The sequence below is a fragment of the Pelobates fuscus genome, chromosome 8, assembly GCF_036172605.1.
Source record: "Pelobates fuscus isolate aPelFus1 chromosome 8, aPelFus1.pri, whole genome shotgun sequence".
Classification (NCBI taxonomy): Eukaryota; Metazoa; Chordata; class Amphibia; order Anura; family Pelobatidae; genus Pelobates; species Pelobates fuscus.
The window spans coordinates 77,672,142-77,690,745 of record NC_086324.1 but is presented as its reverse complement, the minus strand read 5'-3'; the positions used below and the strand labels follow the sequence as shown (position 1 = coordinate 77,690,745).

The following is an 18,604-nucleotide window of genomic DNA, read 5'->3' as shown; positions in this document are numbered from 1 at the left end:
AGGGCAAAACGCTGTGACCCCTCCTATGTCAAGACAGAGTGCCCGACATGTCACACTGCCCCAATGCGATTTAAGTGGCTGCAAGGCCCCCCATCAGTGCTAATTAGAGAGCCGCCTCTGCGGACAGGAATACTGCACCCAGACCAGTTCAATGAGAAGAAATGACATGGGTGCCTATAGTGTCCCTTTAACATTCTCCTGGTTTCTGCAGAAAACTATGCTATTCACTGGTTAAATGTGTCAGCTGACTGTTTTCAGCCAAAGACTGCAATTCTGTGCAATGCAATTAACAGAGAACTGATATTAGTGGAGTTCAGAGCAGGCTGATGACACCCTAATGGTGCTGACAGAGGTGAACTGCATATGTGCAGGGTTTAAAATCAAAACTGTACACATGCAAACTTCAGGCACCATGACCACTTGAAATCACTGAAGTGTTCATGGTGCTTGATGTAAACCTAGGCAGCTTCAGAACTACTAGTTTTACAATGTTTTTCACTTCTGCTTTAGATGGGGTTCAGCAAAACCTTAACTATACATTTACATGGTTTATCTAAATCCTAGAGACGTTACAATGTGTACAGAATATCACTGCTAGAGAATGTTTGGTACCCCTGGGCTGTGTATCAGCGGCTCCATGGAGAACATACCTGGTTTGTGAACTAAGCCCTATGGAAACTTCACATTCTGCACCAATGATTTAGAATCATAGGTTCCCCAACTTTTGGGAACTACCATTCCCATAATCCTTAGCCAAGCATCGCTAGACCACAAGAGCAGAATAGCCAAAGGCTGGTAGCAGCCATTCACTGGTGTCAATGAGCCCAGCCATCCCCGGAGTGCACCATGCACAGTGTGTGAGTAGTCTACAGAGGGGATACTACATGTTTCCTGCTAGGTCTCCAGCCATTTAAAATTTAGAATCCGAGCCAGCACATGCGTTCGCCAGTGGTCGACAGAGATGCTCTCGCACTCCGAGCTCTGCACAATTTCCTAGGCCAAGCGGCTCTGCGATGACACGCTGCGGCTTATATAGGGCTCCAAAAATAGCTCCCCTTACACTGCCTTGTAAGGCAGCACAGAGGGGCTCGCTCAGCCAATCACAAAACGCTCAGCTCGCTAAGCCCCGCCCTTAGCCGGTCTCTGCCTGTTCCGATTGGTCGCGAGTGACGTTGCAGCACCCCTCCAGCCTAAAACCCGCCCCTTTCTCTTCCCTTGTTTTCCTAACATGGTCACAAGGCTCTCCGGAGTGACAGCTTCTTCCAAGAATTCCTTGCGCATGCGCAGTGCGGGCAGGGGACATCGAAGTGGAGAAGGAGGAGGGGGAAAGGACTAAGGGAGGAGCTCAACTCATCTGCCAGATCTGGAGGAGGAGGAGGAGGGAGAGAGAAAGTCTCTTAAGAAGCAAAAAAGGGAGGGGGGAGTGAAAAAACGAGAGAGAGAGAGAGAGAGAGAGAGAGAGAAAAAAAAAAAAAAAAACAGAGGGGGGGTGAAAAATGCAAGCACTTCTCTTCCCCTTCCTCCTAAAAAAAAAAAGAGCTAAGATTGCATCCAGGAGCAGGCAGCACTGGTATACAAATAGATGATGGCAATTTAATGTCAGTGAGTTTGCATCTTTCTTCCTGGTACAAGCTCTGGAGTGATCACCAGCTTTGCAAAAGGATTTCTTGCATCCCTTAAAGTGCTCTCTGGATGTTGACTTTTTCATTATTATTTTTTTTATTCTATTCTATTTTTTTTTTTTTTTTTTGCCCATATACATTTATCACCCATGTAATATATTTTTCTTCCAAATGCTGGGGTTTGATTGATCAGTTCTCCTGCTTGCTCTTTGCATTGACTGTGTAATCACCCTGTGTAAAACATTTCAAAGAGAGGACTTTTTGTCTGGATCTATCTTTGTTATAGGAGGACGCTATAATCAAGGAATATACATATTTTTTTTTCTTAGCTTGCAATTGCAAACATGGATGTTTTGGGTAGTTATAGCATATTCCAGGAGCTGCAGATTGTACATGACACGGGCTACTTCTCAGCAATGCCGTCTTTGGAGGAAAATTGGCAGCAGGTGAATGATTTAAATTAATCTTGTAAATCTTTAACTGCATACACACGTTCACTTTCACATTGCCTTGATTTTCTTTCCCTGGTACCTTGCAGAATCCGAGTAATCAGCAGCTCATTCTAAATTCTTAACCCTCACCTTCTATTTGGAAACTGCATTAGGCTTTTAGAATGAACAACATGTGGATACGATTGCAATTCCATGTTGTATTCAGTAAACTGAAAGAGTTGCCCATTAAGAAATCATGGTATAAAACTGTCATTCTTGGTTTTTAAATTTCTGTTTTATGTTATATGTGAAAGATAGGTACATATGCTTTCATGCCTGTGTCATTTCAGCAGACAGATTTCTTTTTTCTCTCTGTAAAAGCAACATGCTTAATCAGCAAAACCCAGTGACTTTTTTCTGAAAGGCTACCGATGACCTGCTTGTTTTCACCCCATCATCAGAAATCTCATGACCCTTAGTCATATAATAATAATTATATATTTTTTAAAATACACAGAGTTTAATTCATGATTATGTTTCTTTCATTCAAATTACATTAAAATGGAAGTGTGTAATGCATGTCACATTCAAGGTTCCTGACTGAGTATACAATGCAAATAAGGAAGCTAAATATATATATATATATATATATATATATATATATATATATATATATAATGTAATCTTTAAGCAATGTATGTTTTGAGTGCTGCCATGCTGTAAGATTGCAGGGTTATAATTGTATTTTTTCCTCCATGTGTTGATGAGAGGCAGTGTAACAGAATAACTGCAGCTGCAAAGTCAATTACACTATAAAACAAAAGAGTTGTGTTTTAAAGTATTGTCATACAGCACACTACTTAGTGCTTGCAGGAGACATGAAGGGTGCATTTTATAACCCTTTAAGTGCTGGACCTGGGCACATGCCTTGTTCGAGTGACAGTCCTGAGATCTCATTTGGCCCTGAAGGGGTTAAATATAATTTACTTGATGGATGAAATGTGAATCTCTTCCCACTCTGCACTATAATAATGGGTTAGAATGCATTTGTGGGGGGGAAAAAAAAAGGGGATTTCCATTAGTACAATTACATGAATACCATAATAAATCAAAACCTGTAACTGCTTTTGGTTCTGTTAAGTCAACATGTTAGAATTGTCTCTGGAAAATTTTGTGTATTCTGATGTGTCTTGAAATATTTCCAGTTTTGTCACCCTTGGCAATTCCATAAAGACTATTTTTTTTTTTTATAAACGTGTTTCAGTGTACAGTAACAGAGAAGATGATTTTGTGTCTAACACAAGTTGTAGGGACTGGTTGTTTCATTCATAGAACCTCTCTACTGGCTTTGATAATTAATACTGTCACTTTAATGCATGCATCTCCTTCCTTCCAAAACACAGATATGACATTTAATAAGCACATTACTTGCTTTCTTTCAATGGGTGTCCGCTGAGATGCGTTCATGCTATTATTTCCTCTTGTGTGCATGATGGGTATTAAATCCGCTGCCATTTTTTTTTTTTTTTTTATATTGAGCAGGATAATTAAAAAAGATTATGCTACTTGGCCCCCCAAAAACACAACCCACAAGGCCAGTATTTTGAATCAGTTGCATATTAATAACAGTCTAGACAGCTCAATGCAAGATAATCTGTTGACATAGCCAGCATGCCCAAGGCAGACTGTATGTGATACTTTGGCTGCAGCTGTTGCCTTACTCCAGTAGGAAACCATAACAGCAGTTGCACTTTAGAACAATAGATCAAAGTACAGTGAGAATCCCATTTAAGTTTTAAGAGTCATAATAAAAGTGGTAGTATAAGCCTGTGTGAGATCATCTATTGGTCCCTTGATTGGGGGGTAAAAAGCGTGAAGTAAGAAAATGGTTAATTTTGAAACGCTGCGATGGTTTGCACAACATGGATAGCAGCCTTCAGAATAAAACTAAAACGCAATGTGTTTTTTTTTTTTGTTTTTTTTTTCAGTGACATACAAACATTTTACTTTCATTTCTGTGTAATCCGTAAGGTTGCTTCAATCTACTTTTTCCATAAAAGTGGAACTTGCAGATACGGTAGCTGAGAAAAAAGCAAAACCCATGTTTTTTTAAAGATGGAAATGTAAGCTCTTGGGAATGTATGGGTTAATATGCTCATTATATGTATCCATACTACTTCGTTAAGGTCAATGTTATTTGAAAAAAAGGCCATGGTTTTAGTTTTGAATATATATATTTTTTAAATGGCGTTTCCTATTGACGTCTGAATTTATATTCAGAAAATAAATGAAATTCTTTGAATTCCGAAAACCAGCAACAAGATTTGAGTACATGTTGCTACCACTAACCATCTTGCTGGTTCTGGCTTTTATCAGTATTTATTGTGTAACCAAGTCAATGGCTAGTTTCGTTCTGGCCAGATAACATATTTTTAATGATATTTTAAATTTTGTTTGAAGCTTTCAATTGACATTTACAATGCATATATTTTCTAAGAATATGTATATTTAGAATTTCAAATTGCTCTACCACGTGTGGGTGGATTGTCTTTTTTTTTTTTTTTTGTCCTAAATGGATTCATTGATTTTGTTCCAGAGATATGGGGGAGGTGTGAGATTGCATACTGCTAATGTTTTATAATCTCTTTTTGAATAGATCACAGCTATGCATCCATACAGTTGAAGTTATACTTTTTGTAAAGCAAAATGGGATTTATATCCGAGGGGGGGGGGGGGGAAATGTCCTCCATTTAATTTCAAAGCTCCAATATGAATAATTCAAACAAGGACCAAAAGCATATTGCCCTAATGTTTAATAATTCAGCATTAAATCAGTTGCAAAACCATTAGATTTTTTTCAAGTCTGTGTATCGTCTAGGTAGTCAGTGACGCATTCTATAGCCATTTGACTTTTTTTTTTCTCATAAAATTGTACAAAGAAGAAGATGATGGGAAAATATGCTTTTTGCATGAAAGTCATTAAAGAGATTAAGTTCTAGGAATCCATGATGAGCATAGTGTATATCCAAATGTCAGTTCTAGCATCTGATGCTCAGCATGTATCCAATGTGATATTTACTATATGCAGTAATTGTGCTTGTCTGTTCCATGCAATCTGAGAACAGACATGCGGTTTCAGGATTTTTAGCTCAGCGACTGATACCTTTTGGCTGGCTGAGCTTTTTGAGAAGTATGGTTCACCATAGCTGGAATTCCACATGATAGCCATCACTGCAAATACAAATATGCATGGTATTGTGATGTATTTGAATTGTGCTATCCCAAAAAATGATTACCGTACTTTGATTATAAATATTAAGGTTTTGTTTCAGTGTATGTTTAGCTGATACTATTGGTATGTGTTAATGATCATGTGATACATTTTCTATAGTGGAATAACTCTTGATAATTACTAGTGCTCATCCACTAAACCAATCATCTGTCATAGTAGGTAGTTTTTTGTTTTGTCTTGGTTTTTACATTTAATAGATATGTGCACAAGAATACTTGATACATCATTTTGGTTATATGATCAGCTAACCTAGATATGTTAATAAAATACCAATTTTTTTATATTTTTTTTAAAGCCAAAAGACAAACTGATCGTTTTTGATGGATATTTTCCCTCTTGAGAGAAAATTGCTGATCGCAGTTGCGTCGAAATAGGCAGCCAATTGAGTGTTTTGTTCTGGGATATGGGCAAGGTGGTGATGTCACAAAGCACAGGAAGGCCTACGGGAAGGGGGGCGGGGGGGATCTACCTATTTATTATAAAATAAGTCTTAAAATACTGGTAATTGTTTGAAGTGTCTTACAGATTTAATTTAATGTTATGTATATGAATTATTTGTGAGCCGCTTCAATGAAGCAGATTTGTGAAATCTGTGCAGCAGGTGCTCTGACATTTTCATCATAAACCTGTCTTAAAAATTATTCACACAGATGGGAAGAGGTAGGCAAAGAAAGCTTTTAATTGCTTTGCTCCATTTACCAGTATATGCATTTCTTCATCGTATACAATAGAGCATCCACTTCCTTTATTTCAGCCAGTGATTCTAGCCATGAAGAACCTTGCTAAAACAATGAATGCCAAAATGTGTGATGCTATTTGACAAATGATGACTTATATTGGTTTTCATGTAGATTAGTTAGAATTGCAGACTGTTTTGTCATTACACAAGTATAGATAATATACCTGTAGAACTGTACTACTACCAAAAACAAAACCACTACGTAAAACAAAAATCCATTATATTTGAGAGAGGGAGGATCTTCTGAAAGCTTGTCTTTTTCAAATTTCTGTTAGTACATAAACAAACAGTGTATTGTCTGATTTTTGGCACAACCCTATAGCTAACTGGTTTTAAAATTATTTTTGATAAAATCTGTATTTGCATCTTGTGCCAAAATGTCCTGGCATAGCTAGAACATGCAGGCCTATTTGCTTAATTTCCACAATGCCATGCACATGTTCATCATGAGGGTGCATGCCCATTTCCGGCAATATGGAAGAAATTCCCAGGCCCCTAAGTGCTCGTACAGCACTGACCATGTAGATTTCCAAGCATCTGTGAATATGACTGGGGCATCATGGTGTGATATTATCCACACTCCCAAGTGATACAGAGGTAATTAATTGTGCTTTATGTAGCCCATGGATCAGCACAGCTAGGGGAGTGGGCCTTGACAGAGCCAGGAGGTAGGCATAACAGCCAAAGGAAGTTGAGTGACCGTTAATAAGCTGGGTTAGGCGGAGCTACAACGGGAGTATTTATACCGGCCATCTTATGAAGTAGCCATCTTAACTAAACTTACCTGTCAGTTGTCTCTAATTGGCTAGGTTATAACATTTTCTAGTTTTTTCACAGCGGCGGGGAATGGCCTGGTTAAATCAGGAGTTAGATGGAGGAGGAAGTGGGCATCCTGAGGTTTAGTGTTGATTAGGCAGTGTTACATGTGGTTGGTAGGCTCGAGCCTGTCAGTGGCTCAGAACCTGGGGGTGTAGCCATGTCTTGGTACACCCCTACAATTAATCTGGTGGAAATGTGGTCATATTGGACGGCCAGTTTCTGTGTTAATATGTTAATTGTTATTATTGTGGGGTCATTGCCAGGGGTATGTTATGTATATGGGGGGGGGGGGGGGGGGGATGATGACTTTAATAACATTTGTTGGCAATAACCCTATTTGTTATTACTTAATTAATAAAGCTGTGGACTAATATTTCTAATATTATAACCTGTGTCCGTTTCTTAATGGGGTTTGGGTTAAGGTTAGTATATATGCCAGTAAATCAGACTGTGCGCCTGTCATGAATTCTGTGCATATTCTTTGGTTATTCATCTGCTGAGTGCGCTCAGCTGAGGGTCTCAACCAATAGCTAGATTTGTGTCACACAGCACCAGGGGAGACTACGTTCCTGGCAGGATCCAGGCAAGAGGGCAAACTCTTGCAAAATGGTTTGCTCCATTACTAGGGAACAGCACCGGGGTACTCCTGTAATTATAGCAACTACAGTTGGGATGCAGTGGTTATGATGCTTGGAGTAACCTTTCAAGAGAAGGGATAGTTCCTCTTTTAAGTCCTATGGTACAATGTCAGTGTTGGCCCAATTCACTATCACACTATCAACATAATTCTGATTAGGGAGACAGATATGTGTTTTATTCAACAATCATCAAGAAGCTGAAAAAGCAGTTTAGTAGTAACCACAAGGAAAATGGAAATCCTAGTGTGGCTTGAATTAAATATTTGTTTATTAAGGGTTCTCTCACCACTGTTAATATTGAGTAATGAGTTTACTCTAATCTATAAAGTTGTGTTGACCCCCTGACACCTCTACTACTTGATCTAATGGTGGGAAAAAAAAAACACAAGCTTCCCCATTATGTCTGGCTCCTACACATTGCAAACATTTGTTAAACATGTTTAGAATTGTGTTTTTATATAGAAGGATAATCAGTGTGACGTAACATTAGTGTTTTAGCGTTAATTTAAATCCATAACCACATGCAAGCATATATGCTCACATATGCACATACAGCTCTGCATCCTGAATAATGCATTAAATCATCTCTCTCGCCTTCTGGTGTGCTGTACAGCAGAGCTATACTTGCCTGATGGTCTCTCCCCATAGACGCCGCCATCTTCAATCATCAGCTTCTGGTGCTTCATCCACCATGAGCCCACTTCAGTGCGAGGGGGAAGTGACAAAACTCTGCCTTTTGTCAAGAGGAGGATAACCATAAGACAAAGTAGCCCCTGCTTTGTCTTTTGATAACTTTTGATGGAAATTGCAACTGAAACACCGTCTTTATGAACATTTCATGTTCTCTTCATGAAATGCTGAGAAAATGTTTTCTGAGTGACAGAGCTTCTTTAAGTGGGAACAGAAATTGTTGTTTAGCAGCTGCAGAAACAATGTGTATACTTTATTGTTTTTAATCAATCTAGTGCCTTGCCCCTCTCCGTGAAATTCTACAGTTATATACTAACAGACACATTTCCATTCCTGCTATTCATGTTTAATATCAGTTATTGTCTTTTTTTTCTTTTCTTTTTTTCCCCCCCCTACATTCATATACCCATATTATCCAAAAAAGGTGTGTGTTACTTTTCCCTGATTAGAGAGAAGTGATTTGTACTCTAATTTAATTTATAATTTACAAGATTGTTTAACATGTGCCAATAAAAAAAATATTCAAAGTCATGTTGGACATTCCAAAAGTAGCACTGGACCAATTAGGGAAAGGGTAAATTGGTCCAAGGGTAAAAGTGCGGTAATATTTACAAATATTGACCGTTTTGATTTAAAAAGTGCTTGGCCTTAAAGCCTTACCCGTTTGTCATCAGGGGAAATCAAGAACGAAGATTCTACACCAACAGTCCCACCTCTCTCGTTTACTGTTCTTTATTACTGTACATTTGTTGTTTTGTGGGCATTTATTTTTTATTTTTTGTCTCCGCACTGGAGAACCTTGCCATCAAAAATGTCACACAGATACCTACAGTTAAACTTACTGGGGAGACAAGTCCTTGGTCTTTCTGTGTGATGACCAGGGCGAGAGCTCATGCAAAGAATCAGTGGGACATGCACACCGTGCAGGTTCAATGGCTGGTGGCATTACATTTTGTCATAATGTCTTGTTTATTATGCTGTAGACTGTTCCCACACTTAAGTTGTCTGTGTCCTATTAGACATTGGTCAGATGGGAAATCTAGTTCTTAGAGTTCATGTTTTTGATTTGAGATTATGCCATTATAAGAAATACACTATTTTCCTTTTGACTCAGGGCCCTTCCCAAATTGATGTTTTGGTTGGCCTCTTATTTCAAATAGAAATTGTAAAGCCCTTTAACTACTTGTCTGGTGCCAGAGATTTTCACAGAACTTGATACAGTAAATGGTCATAATAATAGCCTTTTAAATGTAATAATATTTCAAATGGCAAAATGTTTAATGCTTCAAAAATGGCAAAGTGAAAGTAAAAGTCTAAATAGAGAAAAATGAATAGAAAGGCAGTGGAAGATTATTTTAACAAAGGTTATGCTTCCACACAGTCAACGCTTATATACACAGAGGCCAGAAAGGAAACAATCCGCATCGGAGATCATAATTTTACTACTACGATATGTAGTACATTGATTATCTATCGGTCACTGGTGACCATGGCAAGTGAATTATCCGCTTTGACTTACTAATGATTATTTCAAAAAAGTGTCGCGTGAGATCCTTTGAGACCTTTTTGCAGTTTTTCAATAATTTTACAACCTCTTGCCAGTAAGTCTTTCAGTGGAGAGGTGTGTCATTTAGCTTTTGTTTTTTCAAACCGCATAATTGTTTGTTTTGTGTGTAATTTTTCTTTTTTTTGCTTAATTTTGTTCTAATATGTTGGGTTAGAGTTCTGTTATTTGTAGTTTTTTTGAGTAAATGCGCACATTCAAATTTATTTATTTTTTTAAATTACTTTTTAAAGGGACACTCCACTGCCCAAATAAAAGAGAAATTCACGTTTAGTTGATATATCTTATTGAAAGCATACATATAATTCTACATTAAAAAAAATAATAATTCTGAAGTGATTGCAAGCACAGACTTCCCAATGCTGTTCAATAAGAAGTATTTCCAAGGCAGGTTCTCTGGACTGTTACCTGCCTCTTAAAGGTCAACTCTAGGCAGCCAGACCACTTCAGCTTAATAAAGTGGTCTGGGTGCCAGGTCCCTTTAGGATTAACCCTTTTTTTTTTTATAAAATGTTTATATTGGGGTTAATCCAGCCTCCAAATCCTCTAGTGGCTGTCTCACTGACAGCCGCTAGAGGCGCTTGCGTGATTCTCACTGTGAAAATCACAGTGAGAGCATGCAAGCGTCCATAGGAAAGCATTGTGAATGCTTTCCTATGCGACCGGCTGAATGCGTGCGCAGCTCTTTCCGCGCATTCAGCCGAAAGGGAGGATCGGAGAGGAGGAGGAGAGCTCCCCACCCGGCGCTGGAATAAAGGTAAGTTTTAACCCTTTCCTCATCCCAGAGCCCGGCGGGAGGGGGTCCCTGAGGGTGGGGGCACCCTCAGGGCACTATAGTGCCAGGAAAACGAATATGTTTTCCTGGCACTATAGTGGTCCTTTAAGTTCAGCACAACTGAAGTAACAGGACTGGTTGTCTGATTGACAGCCGGGGTGGGGGGTGTAACAAGATTGATTTATAAAAGTGCCAATTTCTAGAAAAATCTGCACTTTTGTAAAATTTAAAAAAAGAGAACCCACTTCACACACACAATGTATAAATATATATATTTTTTAAATGACTACCACATCTCAATGACGTGGTCTGGGTGCTGTGGTCCTTTAGTTTTAATCCTGTAATATAAAGAAGCGCTGTTCTTACATTTTAAATATGCCTTCAGTGGATGTCTTCTTGACCGCCACTAGAGGCACTTCCTTTGAGAAACAAGTCAAACTCTGATCCCACAGCTAACCTCCAATAGGAGCGCAGTGCGGCCGCACATGTGTTTTGTTTTTTTATCCCAATGCTCATCTACGAGGACCATAGGATTGGACTTTTTTTTTGTTTTTTTGTTAATATATTTTTCTTTATTTCAAATGATATTACATACATGACATAACAATATTCTAATAAAAGCTTATAATTACTGTAATACATCTACAGCATTAACATCATAAATATACAGACAAGAATATAAATAAGCATCACTGAGAGATAAAGGTAGGAGCACTTTCCTTTCCACTAAAAATACTTGTTTCTTATAACAATATATGCGCATTTAGGGGGTCTAGCCTTTTAATCCAGTATATTCACATTCTAACCAGGTTTGAGTTACAACTGTCTGTTCTTGCACATCCTAACTCCATTTTGCATTACCAGATAATCTGTTCATATAGTCCGTCACATCGAAGTAAACTAGCAGGTTTCCCATTTCCTAGCAATTATTCATTTTGGCTGCTGTAAGGATGTGAAGGACTATAGGGAGAGAATCTTTATGCGCTGTATTAAGATTGAAGTGTAGCAACGCTACCTCTGGAGATCCGTCTATCTTCATGTCACATAAAAAATTTTATAAACAAAAAGGCCTCTTCCCAAAAAAGAAATAATCAATTGACAAGTCCACCATGTATGGAAAAAATTACCTATATTCAAACCACATCTCCAACACTTTGTATCTGGACTTACACAATTCTTTATTTAGCTAATGTACTTGGTACCCAATACAGTCTATTGTGTATTTTATATTGTACCTCTCTCAAATTCAGAGCATGATTATGTATATAGGTTAATACTAGAGAGGCCGTCCACTTATGGTAGTGCAGTTCTTACCTAGATCTCGCTCCCATTTTCTTCTTGAAATACAATTATTGCCATCACACTTTTTTTTTTATATAATATTTTCACTTATTTTGAGATATAGCCTTTAAAATTAGATTGATTATATAGCAATTCTAGGTATTCCACTGCCTCTGAAATACTACTTGGAAAATACTTATAAATTAGACCACTTATTCTTAAATAATTAAAATAATTAAATAATTCTCTCCCTGGAATATATATATATATATTTTTTTTTTTTTTTTCCCGAAACAAAAGTAGAAAACGATTTGACCTTATTCACAGTAGTGATATCCTTCATATTATGTAATCCACGACTGTACCAATTACTTAGATTTATATTTTCAATATTTTCTTCGACTTTTTTTTAAATAATGAACCCAACAATTTATTTGTTCGAGTTTCTTCTTTATATATTTCCATTCATCCAATATGTCCATTTGAGATTTTAATTCTGAAAATGAAACATAATTTATTAAGATGTTCTGTAAAGCTATACAAGCAAAATAAAAATCCTAGATCTCTAGAACATGACATTTCATATTATTGAGACAACAAATTGGACATTCTACAAATGGAGAAAATATGCTTTACATTGAAATGTCAGAAATCCGTATTACAGGATCCAGGTAGTTGAGAAGTGTCTGTAATTTTTTTACTTTTAGTATGATCTGAATCAATTACTCCCCTTTTTTGGAGGACCTAAGCTCCCCTGTCAAGTATTTTCTATGTTAAGGTTTCCCTTTTATAGGAACCTTGAATTTGTGGTGTGTATCAATTTATAATTGATCAGTTGAGAAAAACTTGCTCTAAGGATTATTTATGGCTAACTAAGGTGGTATAAACTGGGTTCCATGAGAAATGTAGAGCAATGTTGACAGTTGTCGGCATTTATGCACAAAGATTTACATTTTTTACACTTGGCCTTCTATGTCTCCGTTCTTTAATTGCGATATTTTAGTGAACTTCTTTCAAAACACGTAGAGCAAGGCTGTCAATCATTTCTTGAATTAAATCACTGTTCTGTCTGCAGGTATGTAATTGGTAAAGAACTGCAGCAGATCAAAACCATCCAGATGGTGCCACACCGTTGCTCTCTTTGTATCTATTAATATAGGATATTTTCAGCTTTGTTTATTAAAGGTTACTCCAACGGGTTTTGGTTAGAGTAACCATTTAAAAATAAATATGCCAAAATCTCACCATCACAGAGTAAAAATTTTCATCTAACCCAATCACTCCCCCTCGCCTGAGGGTTAGGAAGGTCAGGGAAGACGGATTGAGGGGATAACCGGGGTGGCACAGGCAGGAAACTGGGCCACCATTGACTGTATGCTACCATCATGCTGTACATGTTGGCATCGGTCGCCAGTTGGGCACAGAACTGACCTTAACCAGCACGGAACTAATGAAGCTGCTGGAGTTGGCGTTACAATTCTGGCAACTAAGATGTTAATCTATGTGTTTGCAGAATTTCAAATCAATGAAGTAGTGATGGCGCTTGGAGTAACCCTTTAATCTGAGTGCACGTAACGTTTATTTTTCTCTCTCTCTCCCTCTCTCGTGCACGCACTATCACAAATATAAGGATGTAGTGTACCTGGTGTGCTAGTTTATTTAAGGGAAATTAATTTTCTGATCATTTCCTTTGTCTTAAAGTGCCTTCATAGGATTTTTAACACTGGGTTTAGTTATTACTATAGGTCTGAAATATGCATTTGTAAGGTGAGTAATGCAATGTGAATGTAGAAATCCACACCTCTTTATCCTGCAACTGGGTGCCTCCATCTTGGCTCCCGGGTCATTGTTAAAATCTCTGTCTTTTTGCACCCAACTGAGACTCCGCACAGAGAAAGCATACAGGCAAGAGGGCAAATTAAACAATATTTCTTTTTCTCTTATCTTGGCAAAGTTTTATCAGGCTTTTCCTTGTCTGAACTGGATTATGATGTCCTCTGCTAAATCTGTAATATAAATTTTAAAGGAACTGGAGTGTCTCATGAAAATAAGGTTCACTTGCGTTATAGGTGATTTTTCAATGTTTTTATTCTATGGTGTAAATTCTAGAGAAGTGACAGTTCCTCTTTAATCAGGATATTAACCCACACGACTACAATATGTGAGAAAGTGTGTTCTCTGCTGTACAGTATCTCCCCACTTCATTGAAAAGGCAGCACTGGCAAAATCCAATTTTCATCTTGAGACTTTAATTAGGCCTTGGTACAGTCTGTATCTATTACACTTTTGTGTAGAATATATCCTGTATTCTGCATTTTGGGAATTGTTTTTGCATACATTTTCAAATATAGACATTGGATGATGATCATGTGACATGTATATTGTTAAATAGTGTCATTACTTATGAACGTTCATGGATCTTGGTATAGATGAGCTGACCATATAACACTTCTGAGAGAAATATAGAGGTGTGTTTGTTTGTGAGATGAGGGCATAGATGTAGGATATCTCTAAGGGCAAGTGTTTTCTACTTTAGGTGAAGGACTGGCAAAAACATTGACTGCTGACCGTATATTGGAAGCTGTAAATCTATCAATCAACTGTATTTGTGAAGAATACATTTTGACAATGTAAGAAAATGAATGTAAGTCTGATTGCAACTATGGGGAGCCATTTTACCAGTAGAAATTAGAATATAAACCTATGATATGATTATTTTGCAACATGCACATGCACATCAATTTGTTTTTAATTTTCAGTACAATTTAATATAAAACCACAGGGTGATCTACCAGATAATATTCCTTCTATACATTGTGCTAATTGCTAGCACATGCATACATTTAAAGGACCACTTTACATCCATAAAGCACTCAATCTTGCTGAAGTGCTTAAAGTGCAGAGAGGATCTCATTATATTGAAAGCTTATAAAAGTGCAATTTCTATATAAAAAAAAAAATAGCCATTTTTATAAATAATGAAACACTTCACCGACTTAATCAAACGGCTCTACTTCACCGTGAAAAGACTTGGTCTGTCCTGGGTTAAAAGGGCAGGGCTTGCTACGGCCTTTGGAAGCTCTTTTAAGATATACGTCCAGTGAATACTTGCATGAAAAAATAATTTGTTTCTTCATTGAGGTATAACTATTAAATAGTGATATCTATTTTTTTGCCCACTTGGGCAGTGGAATGTTCCCTTAAGTGTGTGTATGGTATACGTATACTTAAATGATCACTCTAAGCATGCTGTAGTGGTTATGGTGCCAGGAGTTCTCTGGCACCTCCTTATGTATGTAGTCAACTAGTTTTTCAGCTTACCAGGGGTTTGTAGGGTCTTGTCAATCATCACTTCTAAATATATTCTCACTGTTTAACAGAGATTCTTCATGCCTGGCCTCCAATAACAAACTGGTAGAAGCGATGCTATGTTCCTTTTCACTTCAGACCAGAGGGTGAATGTTACCTGAACACTCTTACCCTGCACTGTGATGCCCTAGGATTATTATTTATTGCTCTTAGCCATTCGCTGCCACAATACCTGGTATGAATTAGCATGGTGAGAGGCGGACGCATAGCTCCATTTCTGCCACGTCCACAAAGAATGCTGGGTTAAGACCAAGAATCTCTATTAAATAATATGCAAACCATTTAGCAGTTTGAGCCTCCTGTGAAGTATATAGTAAGGGAGGAGTTGTACTAGTTTCCCATGTTGTTAGATTATAGTGTATGTAAGCATTTGCTGGATGCTGGTGCCAGGTAGATTTTGTATTGGTGCAGTGAACCACAGAATTTACCTTGGTGTGACAGAGCAGTTTCAAAGCAGAAGTGCAAGTACATAAGTGCTTTATCCTGCCTGATTGAGTGCATTTCATGTTTGTATACACTTTTCATAGTAATTCACTATACGTGGTCCCTCTGTGTATGCTTAACTTGTAGTGTGAAGATTATTAATGAAGCGGTGGGACTGCTGGTCAGCATAGCTGCTCATGCGGTCTCCCCTATTCTTTTCGGATATTGCACAATTCTAAAGACACTCTCTGTTCTATCTTATTGATTTATTTGTGAGAGATTGGGTGCAGTTGTTGAGCTAATAAGGATATTGGTGCACAGCCTGAACTAGGTTTATTGTTTTTGGACAGATTTAAACCGTTTAGCAGTGGTGTGAGAAGCCGCGCTCACAGAATCCAGGTACCACAGCCGTGTTAATTTATTCAATAGATTCACACCAAAATGTAATGTTCTGCACTCGCCTTTGGGTAGCTGTGTGTAAGTGTATCATTTTTATTGCTGGCTATTCCACAATGTATACATCAAATCTGTATCTAGCTGGAGGTGTATATCCATAAATGTTGTAGATGACAAGTTTGAAATCTTCTCTATCTGTAGACTATACGTACATGAAAACATAACATACACTTTAATAACAGCTGTTATAAAGGCATTTTTAATTCACTTCCTCTGTTTCCATTTAAAGGGGCCTTCCTTAACCACAAAGAAATCACTTCAATGCATCACTGGCATTGTTGCATTTGCACTTTTGCGAGCTTTAGATAATTGTGTTTTATCCGCATTTGCAAGCACTTCCCCAGACATCCTATTACAAATGCAGTTCTTTATTATCTAGTAAAGGCGCACAGACCATTAGCAAATGCATTTTTTATGGGGAAGGCCTTCTGGAAGTAACATGGATCTTAGAGTTTGTCCTTCCATTGGTTTAATTAACATGGATTTTTATTATAAATTTAAACCCTAAATTTGCTAAAGACTCTTTTTTTCTAGGTAGCCTTGTCCAGCTTATTTTAATTGGGCAATAATGATAAAGGTAAGTTATTTGAAATCAATGCCACAGACTAATTCATCTTACTGAGCTGTATCTGACGTTTCATTTTCTTTGCTTTTGTCCCTAACATTTGCATGTTCTACATCCTTTTCATTGACTTAGAAAAGTAGACAAATGCTTTCTAATGCTGAGAATACCCTTGAGATAATTTAAAATAGAGGCTAAATGACACACAATTCTTTAATGGCAGTTTTTTATGCTAATTGAGTAGTTACCATATTGGTGTTCTAAAACCTAAGATCATATGCAGTTCAAAACATTTTAGTCTTAAACCTAAAAGTATAGCCCCTACAAGTGAGAAAAAATAAAAACAAAAAGATTTTGTAAAAAAACTGTTTTTTTTGTTATAATGTCCTATACCTGTAATCCAGTCTCTAGACTGATTATTCATTCTAGTCTGATCATCCTACTGTGAGACCATCAAGATTGGTGATCTTTGTCGAAATCAGATGCTTCTTTTAGGAAAACATTAAGGACGCATGCGCATCGATCGTCGGCCAGTTGAATGATTTTCTATGAGAAGCATTAAAACCGATTTTACATTTTGATGCCAAACCTCAAATGAATTCAATAACGAATCTATATCGGTCCGCACCTCTCGTGACTGATTGTCTGACAGCCAGTAGTAGGTGTCCTAATTGTGCAGTTTCTCAGAATCACCCAGACTTCAGAGGCATCTATGCCCCGGCATTACTTCATGATGGTGAAGTGATTTTGATGCATAGACTATGCCTTAAACGAGCAAGACAAAACATATCTATTATCAAATTAAAGGGACACTGTAGGCACCCAGACCACTTCAGCTCATTGAAGTGGTCTGGGTGCCAACTCCCATTACCCTTAACTCTGCAAGTGTAATTATTGCAATTTTTTTTTTAAATGTGTTTTCCCCCATGTAGTTTTATTCCAAGTGTGTAATATGCCTTTTGACTGCGCGGGGGCACTCCAGCAGAGCCTGTGCGCTTACAGAACGAGGACCACCCCTGTGCCCCATTAGAAGGTTTCCACCAATTAATCAGAACGTCCACACTTGCAACATAGGTGTGAAACCGCAAAGGACGTAATTAATGAGCGCTCCCCTGGGTGGCCCCCAGGGGGAGCATTCCCCTGGGTGACCACCAGGGGGAGCGTTCAGATCCCAAAGAGCAACGCTTCCCTTGTGGGGGGCTTCACACTGGGACTCCAGGGACAGGTCCCTGATGTTGGTGGGAATATCTTCTGGGGTATTGGTGGTCCGGATCACCTTAACCTACTCCTAAAGGAGCCATAATCACTGTTCCACTGTTCCTCAGTGGAGGTAGCCGCCGGGAAGAGGCGTGAGCCCCAGCGGGGACTGTGGGGCTGTGAGTCTGCTTCGCAGCCGCAGAGTCCCCGCTGGCCGCCTGGAAGTCCGTGACGACCAATGGGTTTGCGCCATTCTCCTGATTGGTAGACCCGAGGGAGCGCTGATTGGTCGCTGCAGTGCGCAGGCCACCAGTCCGAGAAGGAGCCTTCCAAATGGGGTTTTGCGCCCTTTCGTCTGATTGGGAGGCGAAACCCCTCTCCTCACGAGCGCTGATTGGCGCGATTTGGTTTGCACCCTTTAAGCTGATTGGTTGTTGCTTGGCTTGGGCGCGAAGTTTGAATTCACCAGACTAAACCAAGCAACTCCCTGGAACTAATTTCGGGGATGTACAGAGCCTCGAGCCCCAGACTTTAGACAATGATTTCTCGGATTCTGTACATCCGATAGCCCTGCTATTTGTAGGAATCTCAGAGGAGACCCGGGTCTATCCAGTGATATGTGTCTGATATGTGTGACCCCTTCCTTTCCCGGGGTGCCGAGCCCTTAAGTGTCCCCCCTGTATGTACTATGTTTTTTAATATGTGTAACTATTGTCCAGTTGGTATCTCCCAGAGCGGAAGATGGT

At 38.5% G+C, this 18,604-nt stretch overlaps 1 protein-coding gene across 1 annotated transcript in view; it reads left to right on the top strand.

Moving 5' to 3' along the window:
* Positions 1-1,566: 1,566 nt before the first annotated feature.
* KLF7 (KLF transcription factor 7) overlaps positions 1,567-18,604 on the top strand; it is a 129,115-nt gene continuing 112,077 nt past the window's right edge. Inside the window, exon 1 of the mRNA XM_063430091.1 lies at positions 1,567-2,068. Within this exon, the coding sequence (XP_063286161.1) occupies positions 1,967-2,068 (102 nt within the window). The 5' untranslated portion in view covers positions 1,567-1,966. The remainder of the gene's footprint in view (positions 2,069-18,604) is intronic.